Source organism: Mesoplodon densirostris, chromosome 12 (assembly GCF_025265405.1).
Source record: "Mesoplodon densirostris isolate mMesDen1 chromosome 12, mMesDen1 primary haplotype, whole genome shotgun sequence".
Classification (NCBI taxonomy): domain Eukaryota; kingdom Metazoa; phylum Chordata; class Mammalia; order Artiodactyla; family Ziphiidae; genus Mesoplodon; species Mesoplodon densirostris.
The window spans coordinates 15273056-15292291 of NC_082672.1; the positions used below are offsets into that span (position 1 = coordinate 15273056).

General features: G+C 41.7%; 1 protein-coding gene across 4 annotated transcripts in view; it reads left to right on the top strand.

Moving 5' to 3' along the window:
- The window catches only part of RMND1 (required for meiotic nuclear division 1 homolog), a 38467-nt gene extending 19759 nt beyond the window's left edge, over positions 1 to 18708 (top strand). For all 4 annotated transcript variants that reach the window (XM_060114966.1, XM_060114968.1, XM_060114969.1 and 1 more), the window contains 7 exons: positions 1328 to 1428; positions 3378 to 3484; positions 4424 to 4488; positions 5045 to 5121; positions 7933 to 8053; positions 17558 to 17674; positions 18530 to 18708. In XM_060114966.1, the coding sequence (XP_059970949.1) occupies positions 1328 to 1428; positions 3378 to 3484; positions 4424 to 4488; positions 5045 to 5121; positions 7933 to 8053; positions 17558 to 17674; positions 18530 to 18562 (621 nt within the window). In that variant the 3' untranslated portion in view covers positions 18563 to 18708. The remainder of the gene's footprint in view (positions 1 to 1327; positions 1429 to 3377; positions 3485 to 4423; positions 4489 to 5044; positions 5122 to 7932; positions 8054 to 17557; positions 17675 to 18529) is intronic.
- The last annotated feature ends 528 nt before the right edge of the window (positions 18709 to 19236 follow it).

Below are 19236 nucleotides of genomic sequence, written 5' to 3' on the forward strand. Positions count from 1 at the left end.
TTCCCACAAGTCCTTGAAGATACACGCATAAGGCTGGCACACGTGACATTGTGATAGTAGACAATAGAACATAAAACCCCATGGATGGACATTTAGGACAGTTACATCGATTATGGTTCCTCCATGAAGGAGGATAACATTGAAAATGTTCCTATGTACAGTATCATCCCATTTATATAAAAAGCAAACTAGGGCCTCCCTGGTGGCGCAAGTGGTTGAGAGTCCGCCTGCCGATGCAGGGGATACGGGTTCGTTCCCCGGTCTGGGAGGATCCCATATGCCGCGGAGCGGCTGGGCCCGTGAGCCATGGCCGCTGAGCCTGCGCGTCCGGAGCCTGCGCGTCCGGAGCCTGTGCTCCGCAGCGGGAGAGGCCACAACAGTGAGAGGCCCGCATACCACACAAAAAAAAAAAAAAAAAAAAAGCAAACTAAATGTACATACATATGCACATAGGGAAAAGTCTGGAAGGATATGCACCAAGTTTAATGGTGATTACATTAGAGGATTAGAAATTCAGGAGACTGACTATACTGCTGAACTGAATGAATAAGCGTTTTCAAGAACTCTAATGGAAAACTGATGAATTCATAAAGGTGTTAACAAAAGATCAAGATGAAAAAGAAAATTAATTACGTGGGACTGAGTGAACTGATGAGGATGATTATAATTTTTGTGACTTTCTGTTTGAATTAAAAAAAAATCGCACAAGGACTCAGAGGCAAAAAAATATACAAATCAATTTTCACTGCAAAGTAAACGAGCTGTTACAGTGGAGGATTCCTGGACTGAATGTCAATATCATGACATAGTATGAGTGTGTTTGTGTTTGGTAATTGCAATCATTGTTGCTTTTGTTGTAGTCATCCATTTACAGTGCATGGTGTCAGTTTATTTATGTCTTGTAAAAATAAAATACAGTGTGTGTGTGTGTGGAAAAAAAAAAGAAATTCAAGAGAACAGAGAGAGATTATCATTTTCTATACCTCTGTGTTTAAATTTTTACAAGTGTGTTACTTAAACGTTTTGTTTTGAAGATTTAAAGAATACAAACCATAATGTTATTAGGGGTTTTCTTTGGGTCGTGGGATAATGGTAGGTTTTGTTTTCCTCCTTAAGCTTGTCTGTGTTTTCCAAACGTAAAAGCAAATGAATATATCGTTCCAATTAGTTTAGTATCACCATGAATTTGCTTTCTCCTTAAAACCTAAAGAACAGAAGGAGTGTTATCAAATGTAATTTTAAAAATGTTATAAGCATTAACTCTATAACATTATTCTGTACTGAGGGAGTCGGTTATAATTTCAGGTTAATCTTCCTTTTCTTCTAGATGAAGCATGTGATGCAAGTTCTTGAAAAACATGAAATTCAGCCCTATGAAATTGCATTGGTGCACTGGGAGAATGAAGAGCTTAACTACTCAAAAACAGAGTAAGCAACTTTTTATCAAGTTTATGAAAAGGGTGCTTGGAATAACTAGGTACAGCAGTAGAGAAGATAAATTATTAATTTGGAGACTAATTTTAAGAAAAAAGTTATTGGTACAAATACAAAGCTGAAACAATTAATGAATATTAGTGGATAGATATTATTTTTGTAGCTTCTCAGGCTACCCATAAATTAAAACAAGTAGATAGTATAACCCCAAAATAGTAAGTTTCCTAAGCAGCCAAAATCAGTAATATGGTGTACCTTCGTTAGAATGAACCTGTTAAATTATTCTAGTAAAGTCTTCTCTGAAGTAAATCCTTTTTGCTTTTTTCCCATTGACTTTGAGTATAAAAAGTATAAAGTATAATGATGGGGTGCTCTAAGAGAACCACTTGTGGAAATGGGGGTACCACTGCTGTACCACTCTCAGGTCAAATGTATGGGTAGGCAACGTACTGGCCAACTTCCATGTCACAGCAAGGGTGCAAAAATGAGGAGGGATGTTAGGGCGGAGAGAGAGGCAGAATGAACAGGATTAAAAGGTCTTTTCTTGGGCTTCGCTGGTGGCGCAGTGGTTGAGAGCCCGCCTGCCGATGCAGGGGACACGGGTTCGTGCCCCGGTCTGGGAAGATCCCACATGCCGTGGAGCGACTGGGCCCGTGAGCCATGGCCGCTGAGCCTGCCCGTCTGGAGCCTGTGCTCTGCAACGGGAGAGACCACAACAGTGAGAGGCCCGCGTACTGCAAAAAAAAAAAAAAAAAAATGGTCTTTTCTCTCAGGGAGGTACTGGTCTAGTGGAATGTGAGAAGGAAAAAAAGTCTTTGTATTGAGAAAGGAAGTGACACAAGCAGAGCTTTAGGGAGATTTGGAAGAGACACCAGCTATAGAAAGACTAATTGGGATAAGAGCTAAGTGATAATAGCCAGCGATGAGCTTTCCTGTATCATCTTCTCGTCCACCAACCTTTGTCCGTGTCTTCTGGTCTCACGTCTCTGGTGAAGGTTTAGCCTATACTTTTCCTATTTGCTTGTGAGACTTACATTCCCAATTCCCTCCCTTCCCCCTCGTCCCCAGTCACTCCAGAGTTCTCTACATATACATCTCAGTTTGTCACAGCTCTCATCTCCCTCCCCATCCTCACCATGTCCATGTGATTTCAGATTATACTGTGTATAGTTACATAGTTTTATATTCAGCATGTTTTCACTTAGCAAATTATTGTGGTCATTTTCCCTTTTCTACTAAATATCCTTTCAAAACATGCTTGTTCATTTTTGTTGTGTGAATTCCTATAAATGAACCGTTCTTCTATTGAACATTTAGTTTCTTTCCTGATTTCTTACTATTCAACATCTGACCATAGAAAGTTTTTTTTAATGTATATCTCCATTCGTCCTTTTTCTTTAATAAATTTATTTATTTATTCATTTATTTATTTGCTTACTTACGGCTGCGTTGGGCCTTTGTTGCTGTGTGCAGGCTTTCTCTAGTCGCGGTGAGCAGGGGCTACTCTTCATTGCAGTTCACAGGCTTCTCATTGCGGTGGCTTCTCTTGTTGCAGAACATGGGATCTAGGTGCATGGGCTTCAGTAGTTGTGGCATGCAGGCTCAGTAGTTGTGGCACACGGGCTTAGTTGCTCCGCGGCATGTGGGATCTTCCTGGAGCAGGGCTCGAATCCATGTCCCCTACATTGGCAGGCGGATTCTTAACCACTGTTCCACCAGGGAAGTCCCCATAGAGAGTTTTTTGTACACAAATCTTTCCTTGCATCTTTGATTATTTCCTTAGGATAAATTCCTAGAAGTGGAATTACTTAGATCATAGGGTATAAGAACATTCGTAAGATTGCCAAAATGACCTCTAGAAAGATGACAAAGATTATTTTGCAAAAGAAAAAAAGTACTTTTTGCGATTTAGAAACTACTTTTTTTTTTTTTTCTTTTCTCAGGGGACAGTCAAAACTTCACAGAGGGGAAATCAGGTTAAATTCAGAGCTAGATTTAGATGATGCCATTCTAGAGAAATTTGCTTTCTCAAATGCTCTTTGCCTTTCAGGTAAGTTACTACTACTTATCAGAGACGATGGTATCACATAGTTTTCATTTCATCGAGGGAAGTTGAAATATTTAGTAAAGACTTTGACATGTTTTTGCAGAGTACTCAGCAAAGCCTTATAATTCCTTTTCCTTTCTTTTCCCCTCCAAGAGAAAAATATATGTAGTGTAGAGTATAATATATAGTATCTGTGCTCTAGTTATTCATTCCTTATTAATGGTATTGATAAAGCTTACCCCTCCAAAAATATTCTTTTATGTTGTTGCTGTTATTATTATTATTATCGCTACCTTTGTTTTCCCCTCTCCTTCTCTCTGAGATCGTTAGTCTTAGATTGTCTCTAATCCAGGCAGAGAAAGCACAGTGATTGGGCACAGGCCTCTATGTAGAAAAATACACTCTGGTTTTTCACAGGAATGGGACAGAGAATCACAGTGGCTCTCATTTTTTTTCGGCAAGATCCATACACCTGAATAGAACTGTAGAAGTTCTCTAAGAAATGTTCCTGCCACGAGTCTGCACTAGGCTGCTGCTGTGGTGGACTGCACATACCATCCAGGAGGCTTCGGGACTTCTGAGCTGTACCCACAGCCCAGAGGAGTGGAGGGAAGGTCAGGAAGGCCTGATTTCTGCCCGTCTACAGAGCCACCCTTCGTTGCTCTCAGCTTCTGAGATGCAGTATGAGAAAATCAGGGATTCCACCCAATGTAGCTTTGGTCTGCCAGCAGGGCTTGGAAATCCACTCACTTCTCTCTCTTTCTACCTAGTGCCATCTTTTGTAATAATAAGTTACGATTCTTAAATTTCAGTCTCAAATTTTTTAGACATCTGCTTCTTAAACTATTGTTGAAATGGCAGTGAAGGTACTGTGCAGTTTTACATTTTGTAGAAACATGAATATGATGATAAATGTTCTGTTGTTAATTTTTTTTCCCCCAGTGAAACTGGCTATCTGGGAAGCATCACTGGATAAATTTGTTGAATCTATTCAGTCGATTCCAGAGGTAATTATACCAATTTTATGCTTGTTTTCAAGGATTGAGTTCTGTTGGGGAAAAATACAAATTTCCCACTATAATGATGATTTTAGACGTACAATAAAATAATAAACATTGAGAAAGCTGCACTGAATTTAGGCAGGAAAAAAAAACCAGTTACATATAAAATGATAAAATAAGAAACCTTCTAAAACTTAAAATTCAAATTACTTTTCTCTAATGGTATAATATTTTTAATGTAACTGAATTGAAGGGAAATAAAATGACATGTTTCCTCTCTAAGGAAGGAAATTATGACCACTTTTCTCGATTAAAAAGTGTCTTGACAAATTACAAGGAAAATAGTGGCATGAAAAATGCATCTAAAATTATATCAAAACTTCAGAATACATTAAAAGTCATGCTTACTGTAATTAACTTTGTTTTTACTGTGAAAGAATAATTATACTAGGGAAAAGAGCCCCTGGTTTTCCATTAAGAGATTAGGAATGTACATCATAGAAAATGCTAGTGAGAAGGGAAACCTGTGTATGTATGTATCTATTTTCCCCCTCCCAAATAGGCTTTAAAAGCTGGGAAGAAAGTGAAACTATCTCATGAAGAAGTTATGCAGAAAATGGGTGAACTCTTTGCCTTAAGGTAAAATTTTCTCTTTAAATGAAATATTTCATATATTTAACAATCTCCAGAAAATATCCCTGTAGCTCTACAGTAAAGAGCAAACATTTGTAACTTTATGGGAATTGCAGCTGTTTTTATTTCATTCATTATAAGCATGGAGAACTCTTACCCATTAGAAGCAGTTGGGCTGTATTAGGACTGTACTGGAAGAAATTGTGCATGTGCAAGAGAGACCATAATTACTCTACGTTAAACCTACGTCAGCGAGCGTAGTAGGTGTTATTCAAAGGTGGAAAGATGCATTCTAGAATTTGGACAAGGGTAATTCTCAGTAAAAGTATATCACTGCATCATAATGCTGAATAGACCTAATTGCTACAGAAAAGTGATGTACCATATTTCATTGACTCTGAGACACCATACGATGCCACAAGAAAGTGAAAATGCTGCCCACTAACATATGAGACAATGCTTTTTTATCACAAAATTTTAATTTTGCACTACGGAAATAGCTCTTTCAGTCTTATTTGTATGTAGATGTATCACATTTCCTCTTGGGCATACATAAATAGGAAAGAATAAGAGAAATAAGTCATCTAAGGCAATGACAACTAAGTCTCAACTGCCACCTGTAAGACATCAATTTTAAAGATGCCTCCCATTTTCAGCGATGTTAAAATGGGAAGAAGAGTGTCTTGAAATTGGTGAAATATAACAGTACATCATTTAAAATTAAGTTAAAAGGCCTTCTGTTTACTTTATTCTTGTAGTTTTCCCAAGATTTATGGAATGAAACACCCTGAATTTTGGTGTTATTCTCACTAGGCAGGATTCTCAGTGTTTCGGCCCTTGTCGTGTGTGGGGTGAGTTACTGGAGTTCCTTGTGAATAGTTTACCTGAGAGTTGCTTTCCCACATTCTCCTTCGTTACTTGCCCTGGAGAGGAGAAGCAGTGCAGTGTTGCGTCATCTAGGCCCTTCTCAAAGCTCAGGGACCCTAACTCAGGGCACCAACAAAAATAAAAAGCCCTGCATGGGAGCGTCCCGCAGCGCATCTAAAGCCTTGAGCTAGCTAAGAAATGGGGGAGACAGTCTCCTCTCCCCTCTTCTCTTGGTCATGCGAGCAGAATTTGATATAGCGAATTATAATACTGGGACTCAGAAATTAGGACTTGATATACTTAGGTTTGTGAATAGTTTCATAGAGTCTTACTGTTGTTATCCTAAGTTTTCGCCTCTTTACAATGAGTGCTTATGTGTTATTCAAAGGAATGTGGCGAATCTATGACGAGAAATAGAAGTAGAAATGTGGCAGTCACAGATTATACGTGATATGATCCTACTTGTAAGCAAACAACATAAACATTCATCTCTATCTTGATATGTATACATACTACCAGACACGTCAGTGTATGTGCACACGCGCACACACACACACGTGCGCATGCGTGCATGGAAGCAGATCTGGAAGGACACAGGAGAGTGTTGGCAGGGCCAAAAGGATTTGATTTGTTAGGGTAAGGGTCCTACCAGTGTTTTCTGAGTTCTTCTCTAGGGTTTTTCTTTCTTACAGTGAACAGCTATTTATGTGTTACTTCTATAACATAAATTTTTGTTTAAAAGCAAACTCAGGCCTCATATGTAAAAAAGGTAGAAATAGAGAGAGAGTGTGTGTGTTTGTGTGTGTTTGTGTGTGTGTGTGAAACTAGCAGCGGCTACCCGCAGGGAGTGGGAGAAAGGGAAAAATGGGGATAAGAATAGGAGTAAGATAGGTCAATTTTTACCTTTTTCTGTCTTTTTTATTTTTGAGCCATCTGATTACCCATCCACACACACACACAAATATATGTGCATGTATATTGTAACAAATTTTAATGAAAAAAGAAGCTTAGAAATTTTTTTTTTAATAAGTTTATTTTGGCTGCGTTGGGTCTTCGTTGCTGCACACAGGCTTTCTCTAGTTGCGGCGAGCGGGCACTACTCTTCATTGCGGTGCGCAATCTTCTCATTGCGGTGGCTTCTCTTGTTGCAGAGCACGGGCTCTGGGCGCGCAGGCTCAGTAGTTGTGGCTCACAGGCTCTAGAGCACAGGCTTAGTAGTTGTGGCGCACGAACTTAGTTGCTCCGCGGCATGTAGGATGTTCCCAAACCAGGGCTCAAACCCGTGTCCCCTGCATTGGCAGGTGGATTCTTAACCACTGTGCCACCAGGGAAGTCCCTAGAAATTTTTTTAATCGGTTTTTTTTCTCTCTACTTCATAAATGTTAATATAAAGATTGAATTTAAAAAAAAGATTGAATTAATTTGGTTGCACATTTTGAACATTTTTTGTTTACATGTTTCTCAGAAGTATTACAAGAATCAGCATTAAAAATTACTTTTATAAAGCACCATGTAAATAAGAAATAAACTTATTTACAAAACAGAAGTAGACTCACAGACATAGAAACCAAATTTGTGGTTACCAAAGGGGATGGGGGGAGATAAACTAGGAGTTTGGGATTAATATAGCCACACTGCTATATATAAAATAGGTAAACAACAAGGACCTACTGTATAGCACAGGGAACTATACTCAATATCTTGTAGTAACCTGTAATGGAAAAGAATCTAAAAAAGTATATATATATATATATATATATATATATGTATGTATGTGTAACTGAATCACTTTGCCATACACTTGAAATTAACACAACATTGTAACTTAACCATACTTCAGTCAATCAATAAATCAATCAATAAATATCTTCTTCAGAAAAGAAATAAAATAGACCATGATTTTTTAATTCAAGATAAAAATTAAAAGTTAATGATTTTCCTTTTTCTAAGACACCATATAAACTTGAGTTCAGACTTCTTGATCACTCCTGATTTCTACTGGGACCGAGAAAATCTGGAAGAACTTTATGATAAAACTTGTCGGTTCCTCAGCATTACTCGTAGAGTTAAGGTATGTATTTTGCACGTCTACTGAGAGGGACACAGTGTCACCTATAAGTTGTATGACTGTGTGAAGAGAAGTTTTTTAATTAAGTAAATGTGTTTAACTGCTTTTGGAGAAATGTCTTGTTTGACTTCTACTCAGATCTCTAGATTTCCCGTTCTAGTTTTCCTGTGTACAGACAGTTTTCAGCTGTCACGTCAAAGGATATTCTGATATTTGCTCTACAGACTAGATAAGATTGGTGAGAGTTTGGAGGCCTAGTGGTCTGTTAGGAAGTTTCTCATCAAGTTTCAGGCAAGAGTTCATGGGGTCCAGAACTTTACTGGTGACAGTGAGAATAGAAAGGAACTTTTGAAAGAATCCTTTAAGACAAATGAAGTGTTTGGTACCGGGAGGCCAGGGAGGATGAAGAATAAGGATGACTGACGTTTGTTGTGGTGACAGGTAGGAAGATGGCAAAATGTGGAGAGGTTGGGGGGAGGGGAGGAGCCACCTGTAAGATGGGATGAGAGTCGAGTAGCAAGAAGACATCCAGTTAGAACTGTCTGAAAGCATTTAGAAGCGTGGAAACAAAGTTGAGGCGGGAGGCAGCTGATGGAATGATGGAAGTGCGTGGAGGGCCTCATGGCGGAGGTAAACCACACGGGAAAGAGAGCAGAAGACAAGACGGACGGTAGTACCGTGTGTGCGCATGGTTCTGTCACATTCAATCACACGTGTAGATCCAGGTAACCACAAGATCTGGATACAGAACCGTTCTATCACCACAGAGATCTCCCTTGTGCTTGTCCCTTTATAGTCACACCCTTCCCTCCCCGACCGTCCCTAACCACTGGTAATGAGTAATCTATTCTCCAGCTCTATAATTTTGTCATTTGGGGACTGTTATATAAATAGAATCATAGAGGGTGTGACTTTAAAATGGGCTTTTTTCAATGAGTATAATACCCTTGAGACCCATCCAAGTCATTGCCTGTATCAGTCCCTGCCTTCCTATGAGTTGCTTAGCCATTTGGGGGGGATTCCATTTTGATTTATCTGTATTGTTTTTCAGTATATCTCTTTGCATAGATACTTAGTGGTTGCTCTAAGTGTCACATTATACATACGTAGCTTATCACAATCCACTGGTTTCAACATTTTGCCAGATTGAATCAAGCGTGGAAACCCTACTGCTCTTTACATCCCTTTACTCCCCACTTTGAGAACTTCATCAGTGTTACAATTTTTGCTGCAACCATGAAACATAATTTAGAAAACTCAAGAGGAGACGGAAATCCTATTGTATTTACCCCCATTTTTATTCTTTCTGTTCTTTTTTTTTTTTCAATGATGTTCCAAGATTTCTTCTTTTATTGTTTCCTTTTCTGTGTCACGAACATTCTTTAGCCATTCTTTCAGGGTAAGTTTGCAAAAGCATAGTCTCTTAGTTTTTCTTCATCTGAAAATGTCTAGATTTCCCCTTTCTTCCTGAAGGATTTTTTTACTAGGTAGAGGATTCCAAGTTGATAGTTCATTTCTTTCAATATCTACAAATTACTGTGTCACTTTTTTCCGGCCTCCATGATTTCTGAGGAGAAATCTACTATCTCTCTATGAAGTGAATGTCAGACCTTTAATTGTACTCCAACAAGTCTTCCAGGCTCTCTTTGTTTTTTTCCTAATCTTTTCAACACATGGTGCTACAACAATGGGATAGTCATAATGAACCCTTTCCTTTACTTCACACTATTTCTAAATGAATCAGAGACCTTTTAAATATAAAAGCTAAATTTATAAAACCTCAGGAAGAAAATATAGAAAAAAGGCCTCATGACCTTGGGGAAGGCCGAGATTTGTTAGGAAAAAAAAAAAAAAAACATGCACCTTGGGGAACAAATTTGATAAGTTGAACTTCATCAAAACTAAGACCACTGCTCTTTGAAAGACACTCTTAAGAATATGAAAAGGCAAATCACAGGCTGGGAGGAAATATTCTCCATATATAACCTGACAAAGGACTTGTCCAGAATACTCAAAGAACTCTTTCTACTCAAGGGGCTTCCCTGGTGGCGCAGTGGTTAAGATTCTGCCTGCCAATGCAGGGGACATGGGTTCGAGCCCTGGTCCGGGAAGATCCCACACGCCATGGAGCAGCTAAGCCTGTGCGCCACAACTACTGAGCCTGCTCTCTAGGCCCGCATGCCACAACTACTGAAGCCCGCATGCCTAGAGCCCGTACTCCACAACAAGAGCAGCCACCGCAATGGGAAGCCCGCGCAGCACGACAAAGAGTAGCCCCCGCTTGCCACAACTAGAGAAAGCCTGTGTGCAGCAACGAAGACCCAACGCAGCCAAAAATAAAATAAATAATAAAATAAATAATTTTTTAAAAAGATCTATGCATTTAAAAAAAGGAAGAACTCTTTCTACTCAAAAAGACAACCCAGTTTTTTAAATGGGCAGAAGATTTAAACTGACGTCTCACAAAATATGTGAACGGCCAAATGAACATGAGAAGATGTTCAACGTTATCGTTTACCAGGGAAGTGCAAATTAAACCTGCAATGCACTGTTACTACACACTCACTAGAATGACTAAAACTTAAAGGACTGACAATACCAAGTGTTGGGAAGGATATAGAGCAGATGGAAGTTTCATACGTTACTTGTGGGAATATACATTGGTACAACCACTTTGCAAAAACAGCCCGGCAAGTTCCTCAGAAATTTAATTCTTGTGTTACTATACGATCCAACAATTCCACTCCTGAGTATTTACTCACGAGAAATGAAAACACATGTCCTCACACTGATTTGTACCTGAATGTTCTTAGCAGCTTTAGTCATAATAGCCAAAAACTGGAAACAATCAAATGCCCATCAGTAGGTGAATGGATAAAGAAATTGTGGGATAGCCATACAGTGGAGTACCACTCAGCAATAAAAGCAATGAATTACCCATCCATGCAACATGAATGAATATCAGGATCATTATGCTGAGTGAAAAAAATCTAGACACAAAAGAATACATGCTGTTGTATTCATAGGAAATTCTAGAAAGGCTAATCTAATCTATAGTTACAGAAAATAGATCAGTGGTTCCCTAGGGCTTGGAGGTGGGGTGGTGGGTAGGGCAGTAGATTCCAAAGGGGCACAAGGGATCTTGGGGTGATGGAAGCGCTGTGGTGTTACTTACATAGGTGTCTCTGTGAAAAGTCTTCAAATTGTATACTTAGAATGGAAACAAGTGCATATTACTGTATATAAATTATGCCTCAAGGAAAACTTGAAAATAAACCTTTTGTGAGAATTCTTTAATGACATTAAACAAAAGCATCAACCTTGATGAGCAGCCGTATTTACTAGGGGCGAATTTGAAAGTGCTCAGGAGTTACGGCTTTTGGATGTCTCCCCTTTTTCTCTTGGAATGAAGGCGTTTGGTGGATCCACGATCGTTGGGATGAAGTATAAAGATTATTGCCACCAAGCAGATGCATCAGACCTCTTCTGATGACCAGCCTGTTGTGCTGAATTAAGTCAGTGACAGTGGCTGAGCAACAACCAAGGTAAACGGGCTGCCTGGGAAGTGTGCGCTCAAGCATCCTCCCCCTCTGCCCCCACCCCCCATCCTGTGTCCTTCCTCAAATCACGGCATCTTTGATGCCCATGGTGTCCTTCACATGTCCCTCGTGGACAAAAGAGTACAGGAAAAGAGAACAGAATCACTGAAGTCACCAACGATGAAGGTGGTTTGAGCAGGACACATCCTGCGTGTGCGGTCCAGAGGAGGAGAAGTGTAAAGAGAGGAACTTACTCAGCATGAACACTGCATTCAGCGTGAAAGCCACAGCTAAAGATGAGGAATGTCACAACAGGATCGATCGTGAACACTGACACGCGGTGAAGTAATCGACTAGCTGGACAAGCATCACGGTGCCGAGTAGGAAGGGGAAACCTGGAGGAAGTGCCTCTGCGTCTTTACTTTGCTCAAGCAGAGGGAGGGGATGTGCCAGGAGGGCGCTTGGGGTTCGCTGGGGACAGTGCTCCTCTGAGTGGAGGCTCCCTCAGTGCCCAGTGTGGGGAAAGTGATCGCAGCCCAGGGAGCAGGTGGACCAGGTCCCCTCAGTCCCCAAACTGGAAGAGCTCCGGAACAGTTCAGTTCCGTGGTGTTTTTCAAAAAAATCTTATGTGAGTTCTGTGTAACTATAATGCTGCTGACTTCTGAATCCTTAACTGAGTACCTGGAGTAATGCGTACATTGCACTTAATCTGTGCTGTAAAAAAATAATTCAGGTAGTGTCCTGAAGAATAAAAATAAAGGTCTGTTTCAATTGGGCACCACTTGCCTGTGTGCTTGGTGCGCACTCCTCGGGGGCGGCGGTTCACGTACCGCATCGTGCTGATCTAACGGCACCGCGGATTCAGTGCCTGTGAGAAGCCTCTTCTCACCTTCTCGGTGTGGCCTCCTCACAAGGCCGGGCGAGAACACCCACTCCGGTGTCTCTGCCTCTCCTTGTAAGGATGTTACTTTAGACCTCACCTAAACCTAATCACCCCCAAAGGCCTCATCTCCAGATACCATCACATTGGGGGTCAGGACTTCACCGTGAATTTTGGAGGAACACAAACATTCCATCCGTATCACCAGCAGTCCCTGGAAATCCACTTTAAATTTTCTTTACGAGCTAAAATTTGTTTCGTTTAAATTGTTTTTTATAAATTACATATTTCTTCCACATCCTTATTGGAATCTGTGTAGGAACTGGGGCAAGGTGGCTAAAAGTAGAAGTAGCAGGTACTCAGAGGGGAAAAGGGAATTTATATGAAATTGGAGCTGCACTCGTGAGATTCTCCCTCTCCTTCCTTAAAACACAGCAGCGAAAGTGATAGAAGCTGCTTTTCCCTGTAACTATGTGATGAGTACACTCCCCTCTAGAACGCAGGCTTCGTGAAATCAGAGAGCAGGGTCGTCTTCTTCCTGGCTCCCTTCCCGCTTCTTGGCAAAGGCCTCACGTAGAATATGTGCTCCATAAATATTTGTAGAATTAATCAGTGATTAAGAGTTCAAAATGAAACTCACTGTATTCTCCCAGAAAATGCAGTTGAACCTTCTCTATTTCTGTCTCAGCTAATAGCACGACCACCTGGTCAGTCAAGCAGGAATTTGAAACTCACCATGGTTTCCTCTTTCTCCTTCATCTTCCACATGCAGTCAGAGCACCCTTTCGTTTTCTCCCGAGTGTCATGCATTCATTACCAGATATTTATTGAAAGTCTCTACAATAGGCCCTGGGCTGGTGAGACAGGGAGGGATACCAAACTGACCCGCCTTCTGCGCCCTGACTGCTGATGTGCATCTCCCACCCCCGTTCACCCTAATACCTTCTTCTTTGTCTCCCAGCCTCTAGGCTGGGCCCTGTCGCCAGAAGACAGAGACATATCTGTCTTATTCACCATTTCATCTCCTCTGCCCAGCACAGTATAGTAAATATTGAACAAATATTTTAAGAGTGGACAAAGGACTCCCTTACCTGCAGAAGAAAGTTCCAACATGATCATGCTATGTATTCATTTCTACTGCTGCTGCAACAAATTACCACAGGCTGATTTAACACAGATGTATTATTTTACAGTTCTGTAGGTCCGAAGTCTGACCTGGGAGTCACTGAGCCAAAATCAAGGCGTTGGCAGGGCCGCGTACCGCCCCGGAGGCTCTGGGTGGGTGCCATTTCCTTGGCTGTTCCAGCTCCGAGGGGCCACCCACTGCCCTTGGCTCAGATCCCTCTTCCGTCCCGCATCGCTGAGCTCTTCTGCCTGCCTTTCCCACTTCTAAGGACCCTTGTGATTGCTGCACTGGGCCCACCCAGATAATCTAGGCTTGTCTCCTTATCTAAAGACCATCTGACTTAACAACCTTAATTCCTGTACAGTCTTTAAGTGTCCTTTGCTGTGTAATACTCGTGGGTCCCAAGGATTAGAATGTGAATATCTGGGGGACCATTACTCTGCCTACCGCCTGTGGTCTATATAGTACCTCTCACAATTCAGTACTTACCTTTTTTCAACCTTACCTCCAAGCACTTTCAGGTTTTTCACTATCGAGCTGTACTTGCCTCCATGCTGTTTCCTCCACTAGAAATACTGTCCCCCTGGCACCCCACCTTTTCTTCCTGGCACCTGCCTAGCTAGAGCCTACTTCACATTTACCACCTCTGGGACCCTGTCCCCGTTTTCTTCTGCTCCATCATCTGTGCGCATGAAACACGTCTGATTCTGTAACCAAAGGACATAGGAAGCATGTGTTAGTTGGGGCTCCCTTGCTTGCGCACGACAGGACAATTGGAGTGACCTTGCTTATCCCCGTGTACTGGCTCACGGGGCTGAGAAACAGGAGCAGGTGTGAAACAGGGAATGTCTGTTGCACAGACCCAGACGGGTCACCAGGACTGTTTCTTGCCTCAGCATCCCCCGTACCAATTTGGCCTCATCCTTTCCTTCTTGGTGGCATTCTCTCTGCCATGCGGAGAAAGGACTGTGGGAAGGGGAATATTCGAGCGACGTATTACTCTGCCTGGCAGCTTCAAAGGACTGGGCCATGTGTCCGTGCTTTGACCAGCCATGTGATGAGGCAACTGGGCCTCACAGTTGGCCAAGCCTGGGTCTTGTACTGACCCTGTCTCCCCCTTGGGCTTTTCGGAGGAGGGGAGAGGGGTTGGTGTCAGGGGGGTAGTGATACTAAGATTGGCAGCGTCACGTGGTTGGAAGCAGGGAAGAGTAACTCTCCAAAGCAAGGGGGCAGGAGGAGAGGGTGCTGGGCAGGTAGCAGGTGGCCATGAGGTAAGTTCTAAACGAGGGAAACAGCGAGGTGCTGTGGGAATGCTGAGCGAGCAGGTCAGGAGGGGTCACAGAAACCTCGCCTTCAGGCGTGAAAGGGCGCCGCCCACTGAAGAGTGCTTGGACTAAACCATCTGGGGTTGTTTCATGTCATCGAGAAGGCAATAGCAAGACGTTCGAAGCTCCTGAGCAGGGGAGTGAAACGATCCATCCTGTTTAGGATGAGAACTCTGGTGGCCTGTGCAAACGACACCTGGAAACCCCCCAGCCCATCACCACCACCAAAACAACCAAACAGACCAGTCTGAAGAGGTGACAGATAGTTGATGAAAGCCTACTAGGTGTATTAAGAAATGCTAAGGAGAGGATAGACTCGCCTCCATACAGCAAGGACAACTGAAGTGCCAGGGATCCAGGAGTGCAGGATAGAGATCAAAGGTTTCTACGCTGGGTGCCCGAGAGGATAGCGTGACCTGCTTTGAGCCAGGGACCCAAGAAGAGGGATAGACTTGAACAGGATGTCAACTGTAGTTTGAGAAATGCTAAATTTAAGGTGCCGGCAGGAAAATAGTAAAAAGATGTTTTATAGGCAGTTAGAAATTCGGGCAGAGGAGAAATTGGGATTAAGCAGTTAATACTTGGGACTTATCAAAAAACAGTTTAAATCAGTCTTTCTCAAAATGTGGAATACATACACTTGTACAAGAGATGAACTTAGGTAACACATGGACCCTGAAATAACATGTAAGCATTGAAGCAAGTAACACTTCTGTTCAGAGTTGAGAGATGCTTAGCTTGGCTTTAGTGGCTCTTGACCGGCCCTCTAATGTATAATCTACTACTTTCCCAGGCACCAGACTCAGCTTTGTGTATCCAACACCATTTCACATCATACTGGTTTTCCATTTTGGCAATGTAGTTTCCTTTTAAAATAAACATTTCTAAGGTGGTTTTTGTGGGGGGGTTTTTTTGTTTGTTTGTTTGTTTGTGGTTTTTTTTTTTTTTTGGTTGCACCAGATCTTACTTGCAGCTCACAGGCTCCTTAGTTGTGGCTCGCCAGCTCCTTGGTTGTGGCATGCAAACTCTTTGTTGCAGCATGCATGTGGGAATCTAGTTCCCTGACCAGGGATCGAACCTGGGCCCCCTGCATTGGGAGCACAGAGTCTTAACCACTGTGCCACCAGGGAAGTCCCCATTCCTAAGTCTTTTTGACTTTAAATCCATTTGGCACATGTGTATCACAGAAGCAGTGATGGGATGGAAATGACTGAAGTTCAGGAAGCGCCTACACACACCAGATGGGCAGGATCGTGCAGAGTGTGCAGAGCTAGAGGACAGGAGGGACAAGACCAGGACTCTGGAAAATGCCATCCACAGGCCAGGGGAGGTCCGAGAAGACTCAGAAAAAGAGTGATGGTCAGAGGCAGAACTTGGTCCCTAGGGGAGAAAAAGCCAAAGGAAGTGTGCATTTCAGGGTGCTGTCAAATGCTCGAGTTAATTGAGGTTTCAGAATCTAACCAAGAAAGGGTGTTACCGTTTAGGAGACATCTGGAAGTTTCAGGGGAGTAGAGGTAATATCTACAACCTCTAAGGGCTAAGGAATAAGTTGGTGGTGAGGAAGTGGAGAAAGAAAATGTCTGTTCTTTAGTCAAAGTTAAAAGAAAAAGAGGATTGGGTCAGCACTTTGAAGAGAGAGGCAAGCTTAAGGCTGAGCATGTTTGTAGACCAAGATCAAGCAGCAGCCAATAGAAATAGGAAGACGAAGAAAGGGAGAAAAGAAAGAGGCACTGTTCTAAACATTTATACAAATTGGTGACTACGGGATTACATGAAGTCTGGAAACGTGGGCAAATACGTATTATCAGTGTGGTTCCACGTGTTCGCTCTCATTAGTAATGCTCTGTGCAAAATGATAGTAAATATGGTGCACTAGCACATTTCAGTCAGTCCCCAAACATGCATCTGTGATTTGTCTCAGATTTCCACTGACCATACCTGCACTCTGAGCATACGTACCCCCGAAGTTATCAAGGGGAATCCAAAAACTGTTTTTAAAAATTTGTTTCCAGACTGTGTCATTTCCAAAAGGAAGTGAGATACAGAGAGATTAAGGAAGTATAACTTGCCAGTGGTCACATTCAAGTCTTAAATTCAAAGATTCTGTTTTCTATGAACCCCTCAGCCAGCTTGTGGAGCATCAGAACGCAGAACCTCTGCAGTTAAGCATTAAAAGCAGTGCCACCTAGTGGCGAGTGTGCAGCAGGTCAAGTTTTGTGTTTGGGGGGCTTCGAACAGTTTTAGTAGATAATCATTGTTCGTCATCTTAAGGCCATGCTAAAAGAATATTTCAGGTTTGCTTTTATTAACTGCTGAAAATCCAAAGGCAGCAACGAAAAACCAGAAATCAAAAACTTTTATTTTTAGATCTCCCATCAAAGTCTTATGAATATAAGAGCTTCACTATGCAAAGTACTTCTTGCAGTCAGATCTGTGCGTTACAGAACGTCTCTAAGTGGATTCACAGAAAGGAGACAAGTAGCACTGGTACTTGCCTTGGGCAGGGCTGAGGAGCAAGAATTGAAGGGGTGATTTTTCACTGCACACCTACTTCAAACTTAGAATTTTGAAGCATGCGACTGTTATCGTAAGTGACTGTTTAAATATACAGGATACTTTGAGATTTTTCTAACGCAGGTCATGAATGAAAAGCTTCAGCACTGCATGGAGCTAACAGATCTGATGCGGAATCACCTGATTGAGAAGAGGACGCTCCGCCTGGAATGGATGATTGTCATCCTTATCACCATAGAGGTAGGTAACTTTTATGAAAGTAACTTGACAGGAAATAATACCAGGAAAGAGCATGACTGTTCTAAATGTTAAGTCTATTTGGAAGTGAGGCAGGTTTCAAGTGACTGTGGTAATATTTTGAAAATGCATTAAGTATGATTTTAGGAAAAGTTCCACATTTTTATTTATTTTATTTGGCCATGCTGCGCAGCCTGCAGGATCCCAGTTCCCTGACCAGGGACTGGACCCAGGCCATGGCAGTGAAAGTGCCAAATCCTAACCACTTGACCACCAGGGAATTCCCTCCACGTTTTTTTTTTTATTATTATTATTATTTGCTCTTTTTATTTATTAAATAAATTTATTTATTTTTGGCTGTATTGGGTCTTAGTTGCGCACAGGCTTTCTCTAGTTGCGGCGAGCGGGGGCTACTCTTCGTTGTGGTGCGCAGGCTTCTCACTGCGGTGGCTTCTCTTGTTGCAGAGCACGGGCTTTAACCGCGAGGGCTTCAGTAGTTGTGGAGCACAGGCTCATTTGCTCTGCAGCATGTGGGATCTTCCTGGACCAGGGCTCGAACCCATGTCCCCTGCATTGGCAGGCAGATTCTTAACCACTGCGCTAACTTGGGAAGTCCCACCCTCCACATTTTAAAAGATGGCATTTAGGGAAAGTTCTAGCTGTAAATGTATAATGTTCAACCCAACACCAAGCACCTGTGCCTCAGATCTGCAGCTTGCCCTCCAATGCCCTGTAATAACAAAAAAGTTATTAACTTCGGGAGCATTTTTCATTAATCACGACCTTAGAAAAGTCATTTTAGCTTGTACCAGTGATTTGCCATGAAATTATTAATACTTCTCACTTTTTATTTGTAAGGTAATGTTTGAGCTGGGACGAGTATTTTTCTAAGTGACGACCAAAGAAAAGTGTCATTGCAAGATATATTGAAGTTCTACAATCAAAAATAAATGCTCACCTGTTGAGATTAATAGGTATTTAATTTTTTTAATCAAGAAATTGTCAGTGATCTTTTTCAGTTTCTAAATGTATTGCTGCTTGAATAAAAACTATAAAGAATCCGGCATTTGGGTCTATAACACCGACAGTTTGCAAGGATAATGTTCATTTTATATTTTAAAGAACTTTGGATAATCTGGGCATCTGGGGAATTTGGGCATTGCTCCTAACCTTTCCCCAGGGAATCCCAAGCTTGGCCCTAAGAAAACCATACAGGAACTCCAAAATGTTGAAATTTATAAAATAAGTAGGCTTTTTAATGGCAAAAATGAACTTTGTATACCTATTTATTTTTAGGTGGCATAATTTGAGTCTGACTGCTCACCGGCACTTTCCTTTTATTAATCAATACTTTCCATCCTTTCACTACCAAGTTGGTCAAAATATTCTTCCCACAGAGGAATATTTTTTTAAGTTTCTCACATACGTAGGGAAAATTAAAAATACCAAGTACAAAGAATTTAACATTTATGTGCTTACCATCTTGAATTGATAATTAACTTTTTAAAAACAAAGTCCTGGGGCTTCCCTGGTGGCGCAGTGGTTGAGAGTCCGCCTGCCGATGC